Below are 19,410 nucleotides of genomic sequence, written 5' to 3'. Positions count from 1 at the left end.
TGAAACTCAGGAAATTTTCTTGTAGCCTCATCTCATTCTGTCCTTTGCCATCCATGTAAGTTACACTCACTTTGCACATCAAACGAATGCCAAAAGAGCATTTTTCTGACCAACTTACGCCCACCATGTAACTTTACACCACCATTTATGTCATTACAGAATTTGCTGCATCAGTTTCCAAGAGTGGTGCGCCCCCTTATGCCAGAGTTAGATTTTGACCACAATTATTAAGTTAGAGACTCTAAAATGTTCTTTGCAATGACCATCTTCTCAGCTGCTCTAGGGCTTCCAACAGCCTTAATTTCTTGCTTCCAGCACCGCCAAATTGCACACTCGACTACCTGTGGTACTTAGTTTTGACAGATGTGTCCAGTAATGCAGTAATTAAAAATGAATTACACACACATAATTGTAACATGTAGATATGCAAAATTTATTACACACCAAAACAGGAGAGCAAAGGGCAGAAGGATGGGTCCATGGTTTGGGCACTGGCCTTGGACTGGGTTCAAGTCCTTGCTATGCCACTAACTTCTTGTGTCACCCTGGGCAAGTCACTTCTCAATCTGTGCCTCAGCTCCCCATCTGTAAAATGGGGATAACACCACTTCCCTAGGTCACAGAGGTGTTTTGAGAATAAAGACCGTGAGGCACTCAGAAACTACAGTAATGGGGGCCATATAAGAAAGAATAAAAATTAACTAGATAGGCATGGCCATCTATTTAGGTGCTTATATGTACTTTAAACTTGCACTCAATGTTTAATTTCTAAACTTAAAAAAAAAAAGAGACAGAATTTAAGCATCTACGACCTTAGAATTATTTCAGAAGTGTAAATGAAGTGAAAATAATTCCACATTTTTGCACCATCAATTTTGTGTGCTGAAGTCTTGAGTTGTGCATTTAACAATGCAATGTAAAAATATAGCCCATAAGGAGGGAAATAAAGTAACATTTTCCACTGCGTTCTCATATTAATCTTTATATGCAGTGATGTTGTAGCAGTGTTGGTCCCAGCTGGACACAAGGCGGGTGAGGTCGTATGTATTATGGATAACTCTGCAGTATAATTGTGAAAGCTACCTCTTTTGGATCTTTCTTTTGTTTCTTTTGATAACATATTTGGGGGTTCAGTCAACAAGATATAATATCTGCTTAAGGTCCAAACCTCTTCCGACCTTCATTTTAATATGCAAAGGTGGGAAAAAATCTGAATGGACAGATACATGGCACGATTATACAGTGTGAGTGCATCTTTTTGATTTTTTTAAATTATCTTTCATAAAATCATCAAGTGTAATACATTGCCATTATGTCTATGTCTGAAATTACTAAGAGACATTTGAGTAATAATGGAAGTATGTGCTTCTCAAAATAAAGACACCCAACTATGTACATCCTGTTTGTGGATTTGTGCAACTCCTCCTCCCTCAGCCAAACTTATTTTCCCCATATCCAAGTAATGACGGTGTTTGTAATATTGACATTCATCTATGGAAAAGAACTAGAATGGATGCAACTTGGACTACAGAGGATGAGTGCAGATGGCTTTTCAGAAACAGCCTTTGAAGTGTATTTGTCTGAATGTAAAAGTAAATATGTGTTATTTTACTTTGAAGAGTAATAAAGAAAATGCCTCATTCTCCAAAATCTGTGATGAAGCAAGTGTCTTTGATTTAAAAGTCCAAATACATTTTACATGCATTGTATTCTGTGTCTGCGCACTTGTATATATGCATATACATAAAACTACACTGTATAACAGTGATTCTCAAACTTTCGTATTGGTGACCCCTTTCACACAGCAAAACTCTGAGTGTGACCGCCCCTTCTAAATTAAAAAACACATTTTTTTATATTTAATACGATTATAAATGCTAGAGGCAAAGCGGAGTTTGGGGATGGAGGCTGACAGTTCACAATCCCTCACATAATAACCTTGCGACCCCCTGAGGGGTCACAACCCCCAGTTTGAGAACCCCTACTGTATAGTAAAATGCACATATGTAAGTTATTACTCTCCAAAATCTGAGATGAAGCTTATATGCTTGTAGTTTACTTTGTCTTCATATGAATGAACTGTGTAAGGCTGTTTCAAAATGACGAAGCATTGGGACCCACAAATGACTAACATTTAGGGTTGGAAGCAGGTAGCCCTCCACTAATTAGGACAAAATTGCTTTGCTGAAAGTATCAATATTTGAAATCTCAACATTATAGGGAATGAATGAGATCCATGCAAGTAAAAAGGTTATTTCATAGGTTTAAAGGTTATTTTAAAGTTTACATCACAATGCAGGGTGGATTGCTGTGACAGTAGACGTCTTCTTAATCTAGTCAGTCCCTGTAATGTTACTGGACCATTTTGTCAAGGCCAGCTGGTCCAGGATTCATGGAACCACAGAGCACTGATCAGAATATGCACAAGCTGCTGGTAAAGAAAGAAGCGATGCTAACACTTTGACAGGGTCAAGAACTGACTTCTGCAATCTCCAGAGTTGTCACCTGCTTAAATATGTTCAGAAAGTTCATATTAGATGTCAACTAACTGTCAATATTGTTCTTTAGAAAATCATAACAACAACACTATTTCATTTTAATGTATGCGAGAGAATGAGATCACAGTCCCAAACTGAGACTACCAAATTCGATATTTAGCGGCATGTGGGCAAGTGGCCAGAATGTGCCTCCCTTAGCCTGCTTCAACGGGACCCTGGGTTCAATCCTCAAGGTGCTGCACACACTGATCCTGATCCACCAAAAAACTTAAACATATGCTTAAACTTTAAGCATGTCAGTAGGCCCACTGAAGTCAATGGAATCATCATATGCTTAAAGTCTAGCTAAAGGCGAATGTGCATGGTGATCGATCTGCAAAGGGACATAGCATCCTTGGGACATGCCATGACGGCATAATCATGATATGATTAAAGTTAAGTACACTCAGAAGTGCTTTGCTGGATCAGAGCCAAATTGCTCAGCCTCTTGCATGAGGGTGTTGTGAGGGTGGTAAAAGTGTTTTGGGAGCCTCGAGATGAAAATTATAACAGCAGCAGTACATGGCAGGGAGAAGAGTTACCCTTCTATGTATTGTAAAAAAAAAAAATCTTATATTTGCACTCCTCTCCCTCAAAATATCTTACTTACTTAGATGTAGTTGCTCCTCCAATCAACAAAGGAATCTTGATCTCTAATCTCTCCATTTCCTTGGCAACAAAAATCATTTCATCCAAAGAAGGCGTGATAAGACCAGACAGGCCAATTATATCTATTACAGATTAAACAAAGATGGGTAAAAAAAAAAAATCTACTTAGGAAAGAAGTGTTACCTAATACAATTTTTCATCTGTAGCTAAACTTTATAAAATCAGCTTTGTGCTTCAGACACCAAAGAGAGAAAGTGTACTGTAAAAACACAGCCGTTATTAATAAAAGATAGTATTTCAGAAGAACTGGATGATAGTTTTGACCTAACTGGAAGAGACAAAATTTTCAGAAGAGACAAAGGATTTTGGGTGCCCAACCTGGGAGACCTTGGGCCTAGTACTGAGCATGTGCGGCTCCTATTGACTCCAGCTGGAGTTGGGAGGGGCCCACCAGTGGCACCTCCCAACCCACCTTGAGGCCTAAGGTGTCTTATGTTAGGCATCCAAGATGGAAGAACCAGATGGCAGAAACCACTTCTTGAAATTTTGGTCAAGGTACCACAGTCTCAAAATTTAAATAAGGCTGTGATGGGGTGTGTACCGCGCACACACTCTGAAAGAGTTAATGTGGGCCTGAGAGGCCAGTTATGCTACCTGGCTGCACCTGGAGTGTGGAGCAGGCTCAGTGAAAGAGGAGTCCCAGCGGAGAGGGTATAGTTTAAAGGCAGAACATCTGGAGCAGAAAGGCGCTGCAGGGAGGAGAGGAAGGAACTCTCTGGGACTAGAGCGGTTGTGAGGAGAGAGACCAAGGGGAGATTTGGCCCTGGGATCGTCTGTCAAGAGGCCAGGAGACACATGCAGCAGCCACCAGGGTGAAGCAGGCTCCAGTGGTGAGCCCTGATAAAAGTGCAGAATCTGTACTTCCAGGAAGAAAGCCCTGGAAAGTGCTCAGCTGAGGAACATAACAGAATACCAGAGAGGGATGAATGAACAAGCCCAAAGAAGGCAGAAGTTGGGTTTTCTTTTGTACTTTTACTTTGGAATTTGATTGGGGGATTCCAGGCAAAAATCCTGCAAATCCTTGGCCCTTAGAGAAGAGTGTGGGAATAAGGCCTCGTAAAAGGCTATGGCTGGAAGAAGCCCAGAGAGGTAGCAGGATTGGATTTGAATAGGCAGACCTTGCCTGCTCGCTGCAGGGCCCTGTGCTGGAACCCAGAGGAGCGGGAGGGCCTAGGTTCCCCTACCAGCCACTGGAGAAGGTGCAACGAAGCCCCTGAGAGAAAAACATGAGGACTAGAGGGCCCAGAGTTGGGACTGAGGACCTGATACAAGGTTTTGGACTTTGGTTTGCTGGACTTCTTGTTACCATGGAAGGGGTGGATTTAAATCATGACCTGGGCGGAGGGCTGAGTTCCAGGAAAAGAGACCACCACCAAGCCAAAGTGGCCATTGGTCGGGGGCTTTAGAGGTGACAGAACCTGCTACACCATGCCCAGCCATGAGAGGACAGGCATAAGGAGTTGGATTACTATACACACAGCCCTTGGGGACCCTCATCTACCATACTGGTCCTTTCAAACCTCCCCATCTGTATTCCTGCATAGTTCCCATTCTCCAAGCCATAATTTGATAGCAACTGGGACTTCGTCCAGACAAGTTCTTTATTGTCCTAGAAAGATGAATTCTGGTTTTAACATGCACTGGTTTACAAGTTCAGAATGGTTCTAGAGGCCAAGAGTTCTATTCCTATCTCTCTTTCTGACTTGTGACACCTTGGACAAATCACTTAACCTCTCCAAGCCTCAGTTTATCCATCTGTGAAACGGGTATAATAGGATTTACCATTTCACACAGGTATTATTTTGCCAAGTGTTTTGAAATCCCTGGATAAAAGGTGTCAACTAAATACCAAACACAAGTAGCAATAACAATAAAAAAAGATAAGTACTTAAATTCTGACTTATCTATGCTAAAGTCTTTGCATTGCCATGCTGTTCATAAGTTTCTCAAACTTTCAAAGTATGCCTCATCAGCAATATAATTCAAACGTGTTTAAAATCAAACAGTTGAAAAGTACAAATGAAATCTCTGTACCTGCTTTGTTTTCAATAGCAGCTCTCAATATCTTATCACACGGAGTCATAACTCCTAAATCGATAACTCTGTGAAAAGAAACGTAATGGTACAAGACTTCTTAAAGTTAACAAAAAAAACAGTTACTCACCTGTTTGTAATTGTTGTTCTTCGAGATGTGTTGCTCATATCTATTCCAGTTAGGTGTGCGCGCGCCGCGTGCACGGATGTCGGAACTTTTTCCCTAGCAGCTACCCGTCGGGCCGGCTGTGGAGCCCCCTGGAGTGGCGCCGATATGGCGCTCTATATATGACCCTGCCGGCCCGACCCCCCCTTCAGTTCCTTCTTGCCAACTACTCCGACAGAGGGGAAAGTGGGGGGGAATGGAATAGATATGAGCAACACATCTCGAAGAACAACAGTTACAAAAAGGTGAGTAACCATTTTTTCTTCAAGTGCTTGCTCATATCAATTCCAGTTAGGTGACTCCCAAGCCTTACCTCAGAGGTGGGGTCACAGTCAAGGTATTACAGACTGGAGAATTGCCCTGCCGAAGGCGGCATCATCACGTGACTGGTGAACGATGGTGTAGTGCGAGTTAAAGGTGTGCACCAAACTCCATGTGGCAGCCCTGCAGATGTCTTGGAGGGGGATGTGTGCCAGGAAGGCTGCTGATGAGGCCTGAGCCCTCGTGGAGTGCGCCGTGACGATAGGCGGAGGGACCTTCGCTAAGTCATAGCAAGCACGAATACACGCTGTGATCCAGGAGGATATCCGCTGGGAGGAGACCGGCGAACCTCTCATCCGTTCCGCTAGGATGGCGAATAGTTGGGTTGTTTTTTGGAACGGCTTCGTTTGGTCTACGTAGAAGGCAAGCGCCCTTCTAACGTCCAGCAAATGCAGCCGCTGCTCCCGGAGGGTGGCGTGCAGCTTTGGATAGAAGACCGGTAGGAAAACATCCTGGCTGACGTGGAAGCGGGAGATGACTTTTGGTAGGAAGGCCGGGTGAGGCCTGAGCTGTATCTTGTCCTTATGAAAGACGGTATACGGGGCTCGCACGTGAGGTCCCGTAGCACCGAAACGCAACGAGCAAAATTGATGGCCACTAGGAAGGCAACCTTCCAGGAGAGGTAGAGTAGCGAGCAGGAGGCTAGCAGTTCAAAAGGAGGACCCATGAGACGTGACAGAACTAAATTAAGGTCCCAGGGGGGCACCGGGGGTTTCGTTGGAGGATGGATCTTTTCCAGCCCTTTTAGGAAACGACTCACTATAGGGTGTGCAAACACTGACCACCCGGAAACGCCCAGGTGAAAAGCTGAGATAGCCGCGAGATGAGATTGGGCGTGTGAGGTAAGTGGATCGGGGACCGGATCGACAGGTCCATGAGGGTGGGGTACCAGCACTGGCGAGGCCAAGCTGGAGCCACCAGAATGACGTCCACCTTGTCCCTGTGGACCTTGAGAAGCACCTTGTGGATGAGAGGAAATGGCGGGAAGGCGTACAGTAGTTGACCGGACCATGGAATCAGGAAGGCGTCTGTAATCGAGCCCTGACTGTGACCCCGGAAAGAGCAAAAGGTTGGGCACTTCCTGTTGGCTCGCATGGCAAACAGGTTGATTCGGGGAAACCCACAGCTGTGGAAGATGGAGTGGATGACATCCGGCCGAACCGTCTGCTCAAGCTGTCTGCCAGTACGTTCTGAATGCCTGGAAGGTATGAGGCTTGGAGAAGGATGGAGTGGGCTAGACAAAATTCCCACAGTAGGAGGACTTCCTGGCAGACAGGAGACAACCTAGCTCCGCCTTGCTTGTTTATATAAAACATGGCCGTGGTATTGTCCATCAGCACCGCTATACAGTGGCCCTGCAAGGGTGACAGGAACATTTGGCACGCGAGGTGGATTGCCCTGAGCTCCTTGATGTTGATATGTAGGGCTATCTCCTCTTCTTGCCACAGGCCTTGAGTCGTCATGCTCCCGAGATGCGCTCCCCAGCCGAGCGCCAACGCATTTGTTACCAATGTGAGAGTGGGCTGGGGGGAATGGAACGGTACCCCGATGCTTACTGTATGAGGGTCCAGCCACCAGTGTAGTGAATCGAGGATATGTCCGGCACGGTCAGCACCATGTTCAGACTGTCGTGGCTCGGGCAATATGCAGACATGAGCCACGCCTGCAGGGGCCTGGGTCGCAACCTGGCATGTTGCGCCACATAGGTGCAGGACGCCATGTGACCCAGCAGCTTGAGGCACTGTCTCGCCGTGGTGATGGGAAAGTGGCAAAGGCCGGTGATTTCCTGCGCGAGGGCTAGACGACGGGCCTCTGGGAGGAACGCTCTCGCCCAGTTTGCATCCAAGACTGCCCTGATGAACTCTATTGTTTGTGTTGGGGGGAGAACAGACTTGCTGACATTCAGAATAATGCCCAAGTGGTCGAACGTGTCTCTGACCAATTGTACTTGCGATTCTATCTGCTGGCGAGATCAACCTCGTATGAGCCAGTCGTCTAGGTACAAGTAGACATGCACATGGTGGTGATGAAGGAAGGCTGCCACGACTGCCATGCATTTGGTGAAGATGCGGGGGGCTGTGCACAGGCCGAACGGGAGAGCATGAACTGATAATGTGTCTTGTTTACTATGAAACGGAGAAAACGTCTGAGAGACGGGTTGATTGAAATGTGAAAATAAGCGTCCTTCATATTGAGGGCGGCATACCAGTCTCCCAAATCCAGGGACGGAATGATCGTGCTCAACGAGACCATGCAGAACTTTGAGTTGACGATATGTTTGTTGAGTTCCCTTAGGTCCAGGATGGGTCATAGACCTCCCTTTGCCTTGGGAACAAGGAAGTAGCATGAGTAGAACTCCTTGCCCCTGAAATCCCGAGGTACCTTCTCCATAGCTCCTACGGCGAGGAGGGACTGGACCTCCTGAATAAGGAGTTGCTTGTGAGGGGGTCCCTGAAGAGGGACGGGCAAGGGGGGAGGGAGGGCGGGAAGAAGCAGAAATGGATAGAATAGCCCGCCTCTACCGTGCGGAGGACCCACCGGTCCGATGTAATAAGGGACCATGCATGATAGAAGCGGGATAGACGGTTCAAAAAGGGAGGATAACTGGCCGGGGTATGGACTGGTAATCCGTCCTCGTGTGCATCTTCAAAATGGGTGCTTAGGACTTGGAGGAGCTTTAGACTGTCCCTGGCCCTGCCTGGAGGGAGGATGCGATGGTCTGCGCCTGGTGTATCTATTTCTCCTGTGGGAGAAATCCTGCCTGGGTCTAGTGGGGAAAGACCGCTGCTGGGGGGGCTGGGGCTTAAACGGCTTTCTTTGAGTCACCGGGGTGTGCATGTTGAGAGACTTGATTGCCACTCGCCGCAGGAGTTCCTGTAAGGCCCGATAGTACATGGGTGGAGGGACAGATGCAGATGTACCCGCCACCGCCTCATCAGGAGAGGACGAGGAGGTGGCGACCGGCAAGATTGGGTCCGAAACCACTCCTTGGTCCACTGGATCTGGTTCCTCCCAGGCACCGGGTGTAGCCTCCACCGAGGATGGGGCTGGATCCCACGACTGAGTGGGGTCCGGAGGATGACGACTGATGGTTGCCTCAGGAATACGTGACCCAGAGCGTGAAGGTGGTGCGACGCCTGAAGGAGCACCCTGGGCTTGGTGGTACGCCCAGTGGGTCCAGAACTGCCAGTAGGGTGCTGAGGTGTCCCGTTCGATACTGCCCAGGCTTGATCAGCGTACCTCTGATGCCCTACCTGACCTGAGGGAGGGTGACTGGGAGCGGGACGGCCAAAGAGGGGCAGTGCGCTGTACCAGGGGGATTTCCGCGTCCCCCAAAGAGCGGGATGGGTGTCGTACGGGGTGGCGGGATCCGGACGGTGACCGGCAGTGCCATTGTGGGGAATGGTACCAGGAGGTCGACCGGTGCCGAGAGGCTGGGCCTCGCCTCAGTGGAGATCAGCCACAGGAGTGTGACCGTGAACAGTGCCGTGTTGGGGACTGGTGCTACAATGGAGAGCGGTGCCATGTCGGAGAGCGGTGGTGGTGTGGGGAGGTACGGTGCTGCAATGGGGACCGGTGCCGCTGTGCGGAGCTGTGCCGGTTTGAGCGGTACCGCAAGGTCTCAGACCTTGACCTGGACCTCGAGTGGGACCACGACCTGCTAGCTGATGACCACCTTGAGCGGGAGCAGCTCCGAGGATCGGGGTTGAGAGACCAGTGCCGCAAGTCAGACCGGCGCAGAGCATGGGTGCGGTGCCAGGATTCAGAGCGGCACGGTGGTGCTGGTCTGGGAGCAGACGGCCCAAAGAACACCAGTTTGCCTCTTGACGGTGCCGGGGCTCAAGCTGGTGTAGGCCTCCAGACCAGGGACTTGAGTGCCATCATCTCAATGAGGCCTCTGGTGGCCTCAAAGGTGTGAGGCGTGGAGGGCAGTGTGACCTCCTCCACCTGCAACTGCGGGGAGTCCGGCGGTGCAGGGCTCCCCTGGGGAGCGGGGGCCCGTGCGGGACAAGGCCTACTGGAAAGCGTGTCAGCCTTATGTCCCTGGTCCACACCATGCCCTGCCGGGGGTGCGACTGCCACCTCAGGCCTTTATAGATCCATAGATTCTAGGACTGGAAGGGACCTCGAGAGGTCATCGAGTCCAGTCCCCTGCCCGCATGGCAGGACCAAATACTGTCTAGACCATCCCTGATAGACATTTATCTAACCTACTCTTAAATATCTCCAGAGATGGAGATTCCACAACCTCCCTAGGCAATTTATTCCAGTGTTTAACCACCCTGACAGTTAGGAACTTTTTCCTAATGTCCAACCTAGACCTCCCTTGCTGCAGTTTAAGCCCATTGCTTCTTGTTCTATCCTTAGAGGCTAAGATGAACAAGTTTTCTCCCTCCTCCTTATGACACCCTTTTAGATACCTGAAAACTGCTATCATGTCCCCTCTCAGTCTTCTCTTTTCCAAACTAAACAAACCCAATTCTTTCAGCCTTCCTTCATAGGTCATGTTCTCAAGACCTTTAATCATTCTTGTTGCTCTTCTCTGGACCCTTTCCAATTTCTCCACATCTTTCTTGAAATGCAGTGCCCAGAAATGGACACAATACTCCAGCTGAGGCCTAACCAAAGCAGAGTAGAGGGGAAGAATGACTTCTCGTGTCTTGCTCACAACACACCTGTTAATGCATCCCAGAATCATGTTTGCTTTTTTTGCAACAGCATCACACTGTTGACTCATATTTAGCTTGTGGTCCACTATAACCCCTAGATCCCTTTCTGCCGTACTCCTTCCTAGACAGTCTCTTCCCATTCTGTATGTGTGAAACTGATTTTTTCTTCCTAAGTGGAGCACTTTGCATTTGTCTTTGTTAAACTTCATCCTGTTTAACTCAGACCATTTCTCCAATTTGTCCAGATCATTTTGAATTATGACCCTGTCCTCCAAAGCAGTTGCAATCCCTCCCAGTTTGGTATCATCCGCAAACTTAATAAGCATACTTTCTATGCCAATATCTAAGTCGTTAATGAAGATATTGAACAGAGCCGGTCCCAAAACAGACCCCTGCGGAACCCCACTCGTTATGCCTTTCCAGCAGGATTGGGAACCATTAATAACAACTCTCTGAGTACGGTTATCCAGCCAGTTATGCACCCACCTTATAGTAGCCCCATCTAAATTGTATTTGCCTAGTTTATCGATAAGAATATCATGCGAGACCGTATCAAATGCCTTACTAAAGTCTAGGTATACCACATCCACAGCTTCTCCCTTATCCACAAGACTCGTTATCCTATCAAAGAAAGCTATCAGATTGGTTTGACATGATTTGTTCTTTACAAATCCATGCTGGCTGTTCCCTATCACCTTACCACCTTCCAAGTGTTTGCAGATGATTTCCTTAATTACTTGCTCCATTATCTTCCCTGGCACAGAAGTTAAACTAACTGGTCTGTAGTTTCCTGGGTTGTTTTTATTTCCCTTTTTATAGATGGGCACTATATTTGCCCTTTTCCAGTCTTCTGGAATCTCTCCCGTCTCCCATGATTTTCCAAAGATAATAGCTAGAGGCTCAGATACCTCCTCTATTAGCTCCTTGAGTATTCTAGGATGCATTTCATTTCATTTCATCAGGCCCTGGTGACTTGCAGGCATCTAACTTTTCTAAGTGATTTTTAACTTGTTTTTTTATTTTATCTGCTAGACCTACCCCCTTCCCATTAGCATTCACTAGGTTAGGCATTCCTTCAGACTTCTCGGTGAAGACCGAAACAAAGAAGTCATTAAGCATCTCTGCCATTTCCAAGTTTCCTGTTACTGTTTCTCCCTCTTCACTAAGCAGTGGGCCTACCCTGTCTTTGGTCTTCCTCTTGCTTCTAATGTATTGATAAAAAGTCTTCTTGTTTCCCTTTATTCCTATAGCTAGTTTGAGCTCATTTTGTGCCTTTGCCTTTCTAATCTTGCCCCTGCATTCCTGTGTTGTTTGCCTATATTCATCCTTTGTAATCCGTCCTAGTTTCCATTTTTTATATGACTCCTTTTTATTTTTTAGATCATGCAAGATCTCGTGGTTAAGCCAAGGCGGTCTTTTGCCACATTTTCTATCTTTTCTAACCAGCGGAATAGCTTGCTTTTGGGCCCTTAATAGTGTCCCTTTGTGGAGGCTTCTCTGTGGCCTGCTTCTTACGGGTGGCCGGGGAGTGGGAACGGTGCCGGGGAGAGTACTTCTGGGCCATGGGATATCGCTGGGCCCTAGAAGAGCGTGCCAAGTCCCTTTTCTGCACCGTAGCTGGCACCGCCAGGGGGGCGCTCCGCACCGAGGCACTCGGGGCTGGGTCTTGAGGCGGACGAAGGGCAGACTCCATGAGGAGTTGTTTAAGTCTAATGTCTCTTTCCTTTCTAGTGCGAGGTTTAAATGCTTCGCAAATCCTGCACTTATCTGCTTGATGGGCCTCTCCCAGATACCGTAGGCAGGAGTCGTGGGGGTCGCCCGTGGGCATGGGCTTGCTGCAGGAACTGCAAGGTTTGAAGCCCTGAGACGGCATGCCCTGTAGCCCCGTAGGGCACTCGTTGAAGGGGAAACCCCTTCAAGAGATAACAACTATATTTAACACTATACTTAACACTAAAGATAACTAACAATAGGGTAACTATACACAGTAGATAAGCAGAGCAGCTAGGGAGAAGTGGAGCACTTGCGAGCAAGAGACCACTGTTCCAACAACGGTCACTGGCGGTAAGAAGGAACTGAAGGGGGAGAGGGGTCAGGCCAGCAGGGTCATATATAGAGCGCCATATTGGCACCACTCCAGGGGGCTCCACAGCCGGCCCGACGGGTAGCTGCTAGGGAAAAAGTTCCGACATCCGTGCACGCGGTGCGCACACACACCTAACTGGAATTGATATGAGCAAGCACTTGAAGAAGAACAGAGCATTTTTGAATGAAGGTCAAAACACTTCATTATAAACCACTGGCCCAGTACTGCAGCATTCTATCATAGAGGAAGAAAACAGAAATCTGAAGGCAAAGGGGTGGATCCATTTTTGCAGGTTTATTATTTTTGGAAATACTTGTGACCCTGGAGGACTTTCAGCTTCTGAAGGGATTTCAGATGATAAAGTATCAGGGAGAGAAGGGGACTGAGAAACTGCACAGTATGACTTTTTAAAAAATGTGCATGGTATTTTTATTTATGTATTAAATAGGGATGGAGAGGGAACAGATATGAATAAAACTAAACACAAGTAGTATGGAAAGCAGTGATGTTTTCATATAACAATTTTGGTGGCTAATAGATGTATTTTAAACTATGATTTTGATAGTATTTAACTTCACTCATTCTTCCATTTTTCTGTTCAATTTTGTTGAAATTTTGTTCAAATACTAATGTGGTGAAGGCTTTTAAAAAGTAGTAAGCAATAAGTTACTGATGGTAAAACATTAAGGTGGTAAATTTTAAGTGGGAAGGGGGCACGAAGAGAGGCACAGAATAAAACACATACAAAAAACTAACATCAGGGCTCAAAAAATCCATTTCATTTGGGCAATTGAGGCAACTTGTACCACAAACTTATGTAGAACTTATGCTTTCCTTTACAAGAAAACTAACTTTCTATTCCTTATGATTGTGCAAATAACTTTCCAAACACTCTTACAGTGAACCAATACAGTGTCACCTTTCTAAATCTGCACAGGTAGCTCAAGTACCTCTGCTACTGCTCATAACTGTGCAAAGCAGCAGTGGAGCAAAGCTGACAAGCTTCTGGTCAGTTCCACAAGCTGCTATTCACAACCATGTGGGCAGCAGCGAAACCAACAAGAATCATGTCAGTTCCATGCTGCTCTGGCAGACAATGGAGTTCTTCATGGGGAAAAGAAGCCAAACAAAGGGTCAGGGAGGAGCCAAGTATCCAAGTACTCTGCTTGCTCCTAATCTCCACACCCTTTGCAACAGCCAAGATGTTCTGGATAAGGGACAACAACAAAAAAGTTTCATCTTCTTTCCAGCAGCTAGAAAAGGGAAGAACTTCAGATTTATAAGATGCCTATTAGCCAGAGGCTGATATAAAATAGAGGCCCCAAGCGGGATCCTGGGACAGTACCCTGGCTTAAACCCTCGCTTTTCCCTCTTCCCTGCAGCTGATGGCAGGAAGCTGGGTTTTTCCTGTGGGTACTTCCCCTGGATTTTGATGGTGGGGCCTCAGTGCTTAGGTGAGCCTCTCAGCTTAAATTAAAAAAAAAAAAAAAAAAAAAAAAATTAAAAACATTCACAAAATCTTTCAAGTTTCAAGGGCTTGTGGCTGTGAAGAAAAGTTGAAAAATAAGGACCTTAAAGGTTCAAAAGCAAGATGGCACATAAAAGTAACCCAACGTTTATTTTTCTTCTAAAATCTTGTGGGTTTAGTTGTTGTTGTTTTTAACTCATAGGACTAGCAATCCTGCCCCTTGCTTTTTGCCCTACTCTAGTTTCTTCTAACACAACAAATTTTAGTATTAAATATTTAATTGTAATTTAGAAGAGAATATTATACTGTAAAGAAAACAAGGACATAAACGGCTAAGCTCATTACCTGAAATTGTTGCAGCCTAGTACCACTCCCACGATATTCTTGCCAATATCATGTACGTCTCCTTTTACAGTAGCTAGCACTATTGTGCCATGGTAAGGGTCCTGCAAGATGAACAAACATCTCAGTATTTATAACTGTGAGGAAGGCTCGATTTGTTTGTACAGCACCTAGCATAATGGGGTCCTAGTCCACGAGTGGGGCTCCTAGGTGCTACTGCTACACAAATCAATATTAATGACAATTATTAACTGAAAAGTAACTGATTTCTGAGACTGATTTAACTGGTCAACTGTTTTAGAGCTGAACCCTATTTCGTTAGTGTTACATAGACTTGAACTTGTGTAGTACCTCTGCTCTAAAAAAATAACAATTGCACTAATATTATAGTTTAATTAGATAAAATAATTAGAACAACGGAGCACGACTGCTCAGAACCAAGTGCATGTTTGGGCCTCAAGGATAATTTTGATCTATTTTGAATGTTGTATTGAAAGGGAAATGAATTATGGATGGAAAGGGATTGAGGAGTAAAGTTTCACACACACCAAAAGAGTTAGAATCTTCTACAAATCAATAATAACGGTCCAGACTTCTAGTCCAATCTGGCTATTTTATATGACACAAACTACACAAATTGGCCAGATTCTGGACATCAATGGCCAGCAGAGAATTCCCCTTGATGATCAGAACCTACCAAGGGCGTAAATCTGGACGAAGGAGCTCCTGCACCAGATGCACCCCCAATGCTGGCACAGAGGGCACTGCCAGTGGTGTGGCAAAAGCAGAGCTCCCCTATAGTGATTCTCCCTCAAGAATCTTATGTCAGTGGCATACCTTAGAGCAGTCCATAGGCTGCTATGATCCCATGTCTGGGCTGGTGCAGGACAGGGAGCTGTCATAGGCACCATGATGGCTCCCCCCCTTCCCTGCATCAAGCAGAGCCCAGGCAGAGGGGAGAATGTTGAATATTAAAATATAACTAGAAATATACATTTTGAGTATCTTATCTCCTATACAGATCCAGGAACAGACACCAGATCTCCTTCTTGGGGACCCCGGTGCCTTTTCTGGGCCTGCTAGAACATTTCCCATTATGCATCTCCATAAATTTCAGCGTGCCTACTAATGAAGCGTTCTTTCAGCAATCATTGCTGCTCTCAGTAATAAGTCTTTTTGTGAGGTGCTTGCATCTCTGATCACCTGCAAATCCTTGGCTCCTCAGGGATACTGCTGTTTACTGAAATGGCTAATCTCCTAATATCTTAACAATACTTCTCTTTTAGGAGAGGGGGCACTTGAGAACACCACACCTTAGTAACCACAACAGACTTAACCAGAGATGAAAGCTCTAAGGAAATAATGAAATTAAGGGGAAAGAAAAAAATAAAATCTATACTAGACAAGTACTTTATTTTAGATGTATTCTATTTAAACATGGCCATTTCAATTGCTGTAAATAAGGTGGAGCGCCCAAATTGCTCTTTTTGTTCTGCTACTGGCTGTGGTTGCAGACAGGGCCGGTGCAACCACTAGGCGAACTAGGTGGCGGCCTCAGGCACCAAGTGGTTCAGGGCGCCAAAAAGCGCACTCAGGGGAGGCGGTGGAGTGGAGGTGAGCTGGGGCAGGGGAGCACGGGGAGGGCTGCCCGCAGCAAGTAACGGGGGGGGCGTGCAGGGGAACCGCTTCTCGCCCCAGCTCACTTCCGCTCCGCCTTCTCCCCGAGCCGCCCCCGCTCTAATTCTCCTCCCCTCCCAGGCTTGATGTGCCAAACAGCTGATTGGCGCCGCAAGCCTGGGAGGCGGGAGAACTGGAGCGGCGCCAGCGTGCTCAGGGGAGAAGGCGGAGCGGAGGTGAGCTGGGGTGGGGAGCTGCCGCAGGGGGGGCGCCGCAGGGCGGAGCGGGGAGCTACCACGGGGGGGCTCCCCGGGTGGATGGGGGATGGGAAGCTGCCGCGGGGGGGCGCCCCGGGCAGAGGGGGGGGCGGGGAGCTGCCCCGGGGGGGCACCGCAGGGCGGAGCGGGGAGCTGCCGTGGGGGGGCTCCCCGGGTGGAGGGGGGATGGGGAGCTGCCGCAGGGGGGCGCCCCGGGCAGAGGGGGGGCACCACAGGGCGGGGAGCTGCTGCGAGGGGGCTCCCCAGCTCTTCCTCATGGCTCCACCCCAACCCCGCCTCTTCCAACCCCTGGTCCGCCCCAGCCCCGCCCCCACTCCCCTGAAGATTGCAGCCAGGCCCGACTGCACTCACCACATAGTAAGTGGAGCGATCCGGCCCCAGCCTGCTCCGCTCCACTGGCTCCCGGGCTTGGGGGAGGGGGGAACCGCCCCCCTGCACTCGCCGGCAGCGTGGCTGAGAGCCAGGGGAGCGAACCAGGCTTGGGCCGGGTCACTCCACTTCCCACAGGAAGTGGCCAGCCCCCCCCTCCCGTGGAGGCCTGGGGCCCCACAGCCCCCCCGCGGAGGGGCTGCGGAGGGCACCAAAATAGCTAGGGCGGCCCTGGCTCCCCGGGCCAGAGGGGGGGCGCAAGGTGGAAGTTTCGCCTAGGGCGTGAAATAGCCTTGCACCGGCCCTGGTTGCAGATCTTTTGTCCTCTCATGCAATAGGTAGGGCTTCACCATCCCTGCAGCTCAGTGACTGAAACGGTCCTGGAAGTAACCATGAAAAAGTGAAAAGTCTGTCAAGTGTGCAAAGGTGCTTTCAGATGGAGGCTGCAAGGCATTCTCCTGCTGCTCAACAGCTATCTCCAGGGGCAATATTTCCAGGGGAAGGCTCTATAACCCTCATCCAGCAGAAGCTGCAGGAGGGTCTGCTCATCCTTTTCCCACCTTCCCCATCAGAGCAGCAATCTACATACAGTCAGCTCCTGCTTATTTTTAAAATCCCTCAAACTTTGTCTGCCTCCCTCTTTGGTGACATAACAGAGTTCACCACATGCCACAGAAGCCTCAAAGCTCACGTGGGGCCCAATCCAAGACCCCTTGAAATCAGGATCAGATACAGGCAGTCACCCTAAAGAGGAATACTAGAGTGCACACAACTTAAAATAGACAGGAGTTGGCTCGGAACAGAGAGCAGCAGAAGCAAAGAATATGTTGCTGCTGGGAATGGAGGGGAAGGGAAGAAAAGTCTGCAAAATCATTCTCCGTCAGAAGAGAGAAAAATCCATAAGAGATGGCTAAGGGAGGAGAAAGAGAAAAGACACGTTCTCTCTCTCCCATTAGATTATACAGAATTTTTCTATTCAAGTTCTTCTTTTCAGCATTTAAAAAAAATATTTAACCATTATTTCATGAAAGGCATAACCATGTAAAGAATCAATAGCAATTGGAAAATAAATTCTATATCAAGAGGCCTTGATGTCTGCAGCACAAAACTATAAATCCATTGAAAAGTATTCATCTAAGGAAAAGCCCAAGAAAACTTACAAATTTTAGATTTACCATTTCTCTGTGTTTCTCCCTTATTTTTTTAAATTCTTTTACATTATGCGGCTACAGAAATTTCCATTTGCCACAACATCTGCTGCTGACAAACTGCAGAAAACAGATCTTGCTGCAGAATTTAGATATGACATCACATCCAGGGCCCTGATAATTGCTAAAGCCATATGGGATTTGTCAGGTTCAGTTTACCAGCGTTTATTCCACAAACTTTGAGTTCAAACTAAAAAAATATACGACATTTCAGACCCAACCACAGAAGTTCTGGTGTTTGGCTTCAGGTCACAGCCATGCAGAGCCTGAGCGTGCCATGTGATTTGCACTCCTAGCCCTAATTCATACAAGATCCACTTGGAACTAGGCCTAGGTTCACACACCTCGGTGTGCCTGGCCCAGATTTCAGGTTTTTAAAATAGGGTTACCATATTTAAAAAATAAAAAAAGAGGACACTCCACGGGGCCCTGGCCCCACCCCTTTCCCACCCCGGCCCCACCCCAACTCCCCCTCCTCCCTCCCAGCCACGCGAAAAGGGCTGCCCAAGCGCTAACGGCTTCACGGTTTGCCAGGCAGCCCCCAGACCCTGCGCCCCTGGCCGGCGCTTCCCCAGCGTAGCTGGAGCCCGGGAGGGGAAGCGCCCAACCGGGGGCGCAGGGTCTGGAGGCTGCCCGGCAAACCGTGAAGCCGGTAGCGCTCAGGCTTCGGGCAGCCCCCATGCCTCCGGACCCTGCGCCCCCGGCCGGGCACTTCCCCTCCTGGGCTCTGGCTGCTGTGCTCCTCCCCTGACTCTTTGGCTCTGTTTAAGAGCCGAGCTGCCCGAGCGCTCTGGCTTCGGGCAGCCCCCATGCCTCCGGACCCCAGCCGCCGGAGCAGCTGGAGCCCGGGAGGGGAAGTGCCCGGCCGGCGGCTGGGGTCCGGAGGCAAGGGGGCTGCCCGAAGCCGGTAGCGCTCGGGCAGCTCGGCTCTTAAACAGAGCCGAAGAGTCAGGGGAGGAGCAGAGCAGCCGCGGGAGGGGAAGTGCCCGGCCGGTATTTTCCCGGACATGTTCAGCTTTTTGGCAATTCCCCCCGAACGGGGGTTTGATTACCAAAAAGCTGGACATGTCCAGGAAAAACCGGATGTATGGTAACCCTATTTAAAATCAAACAGCTCATACAGATCAATAGCCCAGCTTCAGTGACTTCAGTGAAAGCTAGTTTTAAAGAGTTACAGCACAAGGGAGCGCAACTTGCCTCTTCTTCGATGCTGCCGGATTTAGCTCTCTTTTCCTCTCTTTCCTTTTCCATGTAGGGAATGAGGTGGCCAACTGCCTTCTTCATAACTCGAGCAGACTTTATCACCTGAATTGACAAATGGAGGAAAAGTGTGTCAGACAAGAGAAACTACAGCCCTTCAAACAGCCTGTTTTTCTAACCAGTCACAGAAAACCTGCAAACCAAAATACACATTTGCAAACACAGATCCCAATCTTGCAGTGAGCTCCATGCTGTCCAACCCCTGCTCCATGCGGAGCCCCACTGACTTCAATGGGGATGTGCCTGCATGGAGCTCACTGTAGGAGCAGGGCTGTGGGGCCCAATCCTGACAGGTGCTTAGTAACCACCAAACATAAATAGGTCAATGTGAGTTGAGGGAGCTCAGCTCTTTTCAGGATCAGGCCCTTAAGTAAAGTCCACTAAA

General features: G+C 48.1%; 1 protein-coding gene across 1 annotated transcript in view; it reads right to left on the bottom strand.

Moving 5' to 3' along the window:
• The window catches only part of MTR (5-methyltetrahydrofolate-homocysteine methyltransferase), an 83,550-nt gene that overhangs the window by 19,437 nt on the left and 44,703 nt on the right, over positions 1 to 19,410 (bottom strand). The window contains exons 21-24 of the mRNA XM_065400849.1: positions 18,963 to 19,070; positions 14,297 to 14,397; positions 5,241 to 5,308; positions 3,148 to 3,268 (exon numbers count right to left, since the gene is read on the bottom strand). Coding sequence (XP_065256921.1) covers positions 3,148 to 3,268; positions 5,241 to 5,308; positions 14,297 to 14,397; positions 18,963 to 19,070 — 398 coding nt within the window. The remainder of the gene's footprint in view (positions 1 to 3,147; positions 3,269 to 5,240; positions 5,309 to 14,296; positions 14,398 to 18,962; positions 19,071 to 19,410) is intronic.

This window comes from Emys orbicularis, chromosome 3 (genome assembly GCF_028017835.1).
Source record: "Emys orbicularis isolate rEmyOrb1 chromosome 3, rEmyOrb1.hap1, whole genome shotgun sequence".
Taxonomy (NCBI): Eukaryota; Metazoa; Chordata; order Testudines; family Emydidae; genus Emys; species Emys orbicularis.
This window is presented reverse-complemented; position numbering and strand designations above follow the sequence as displayed.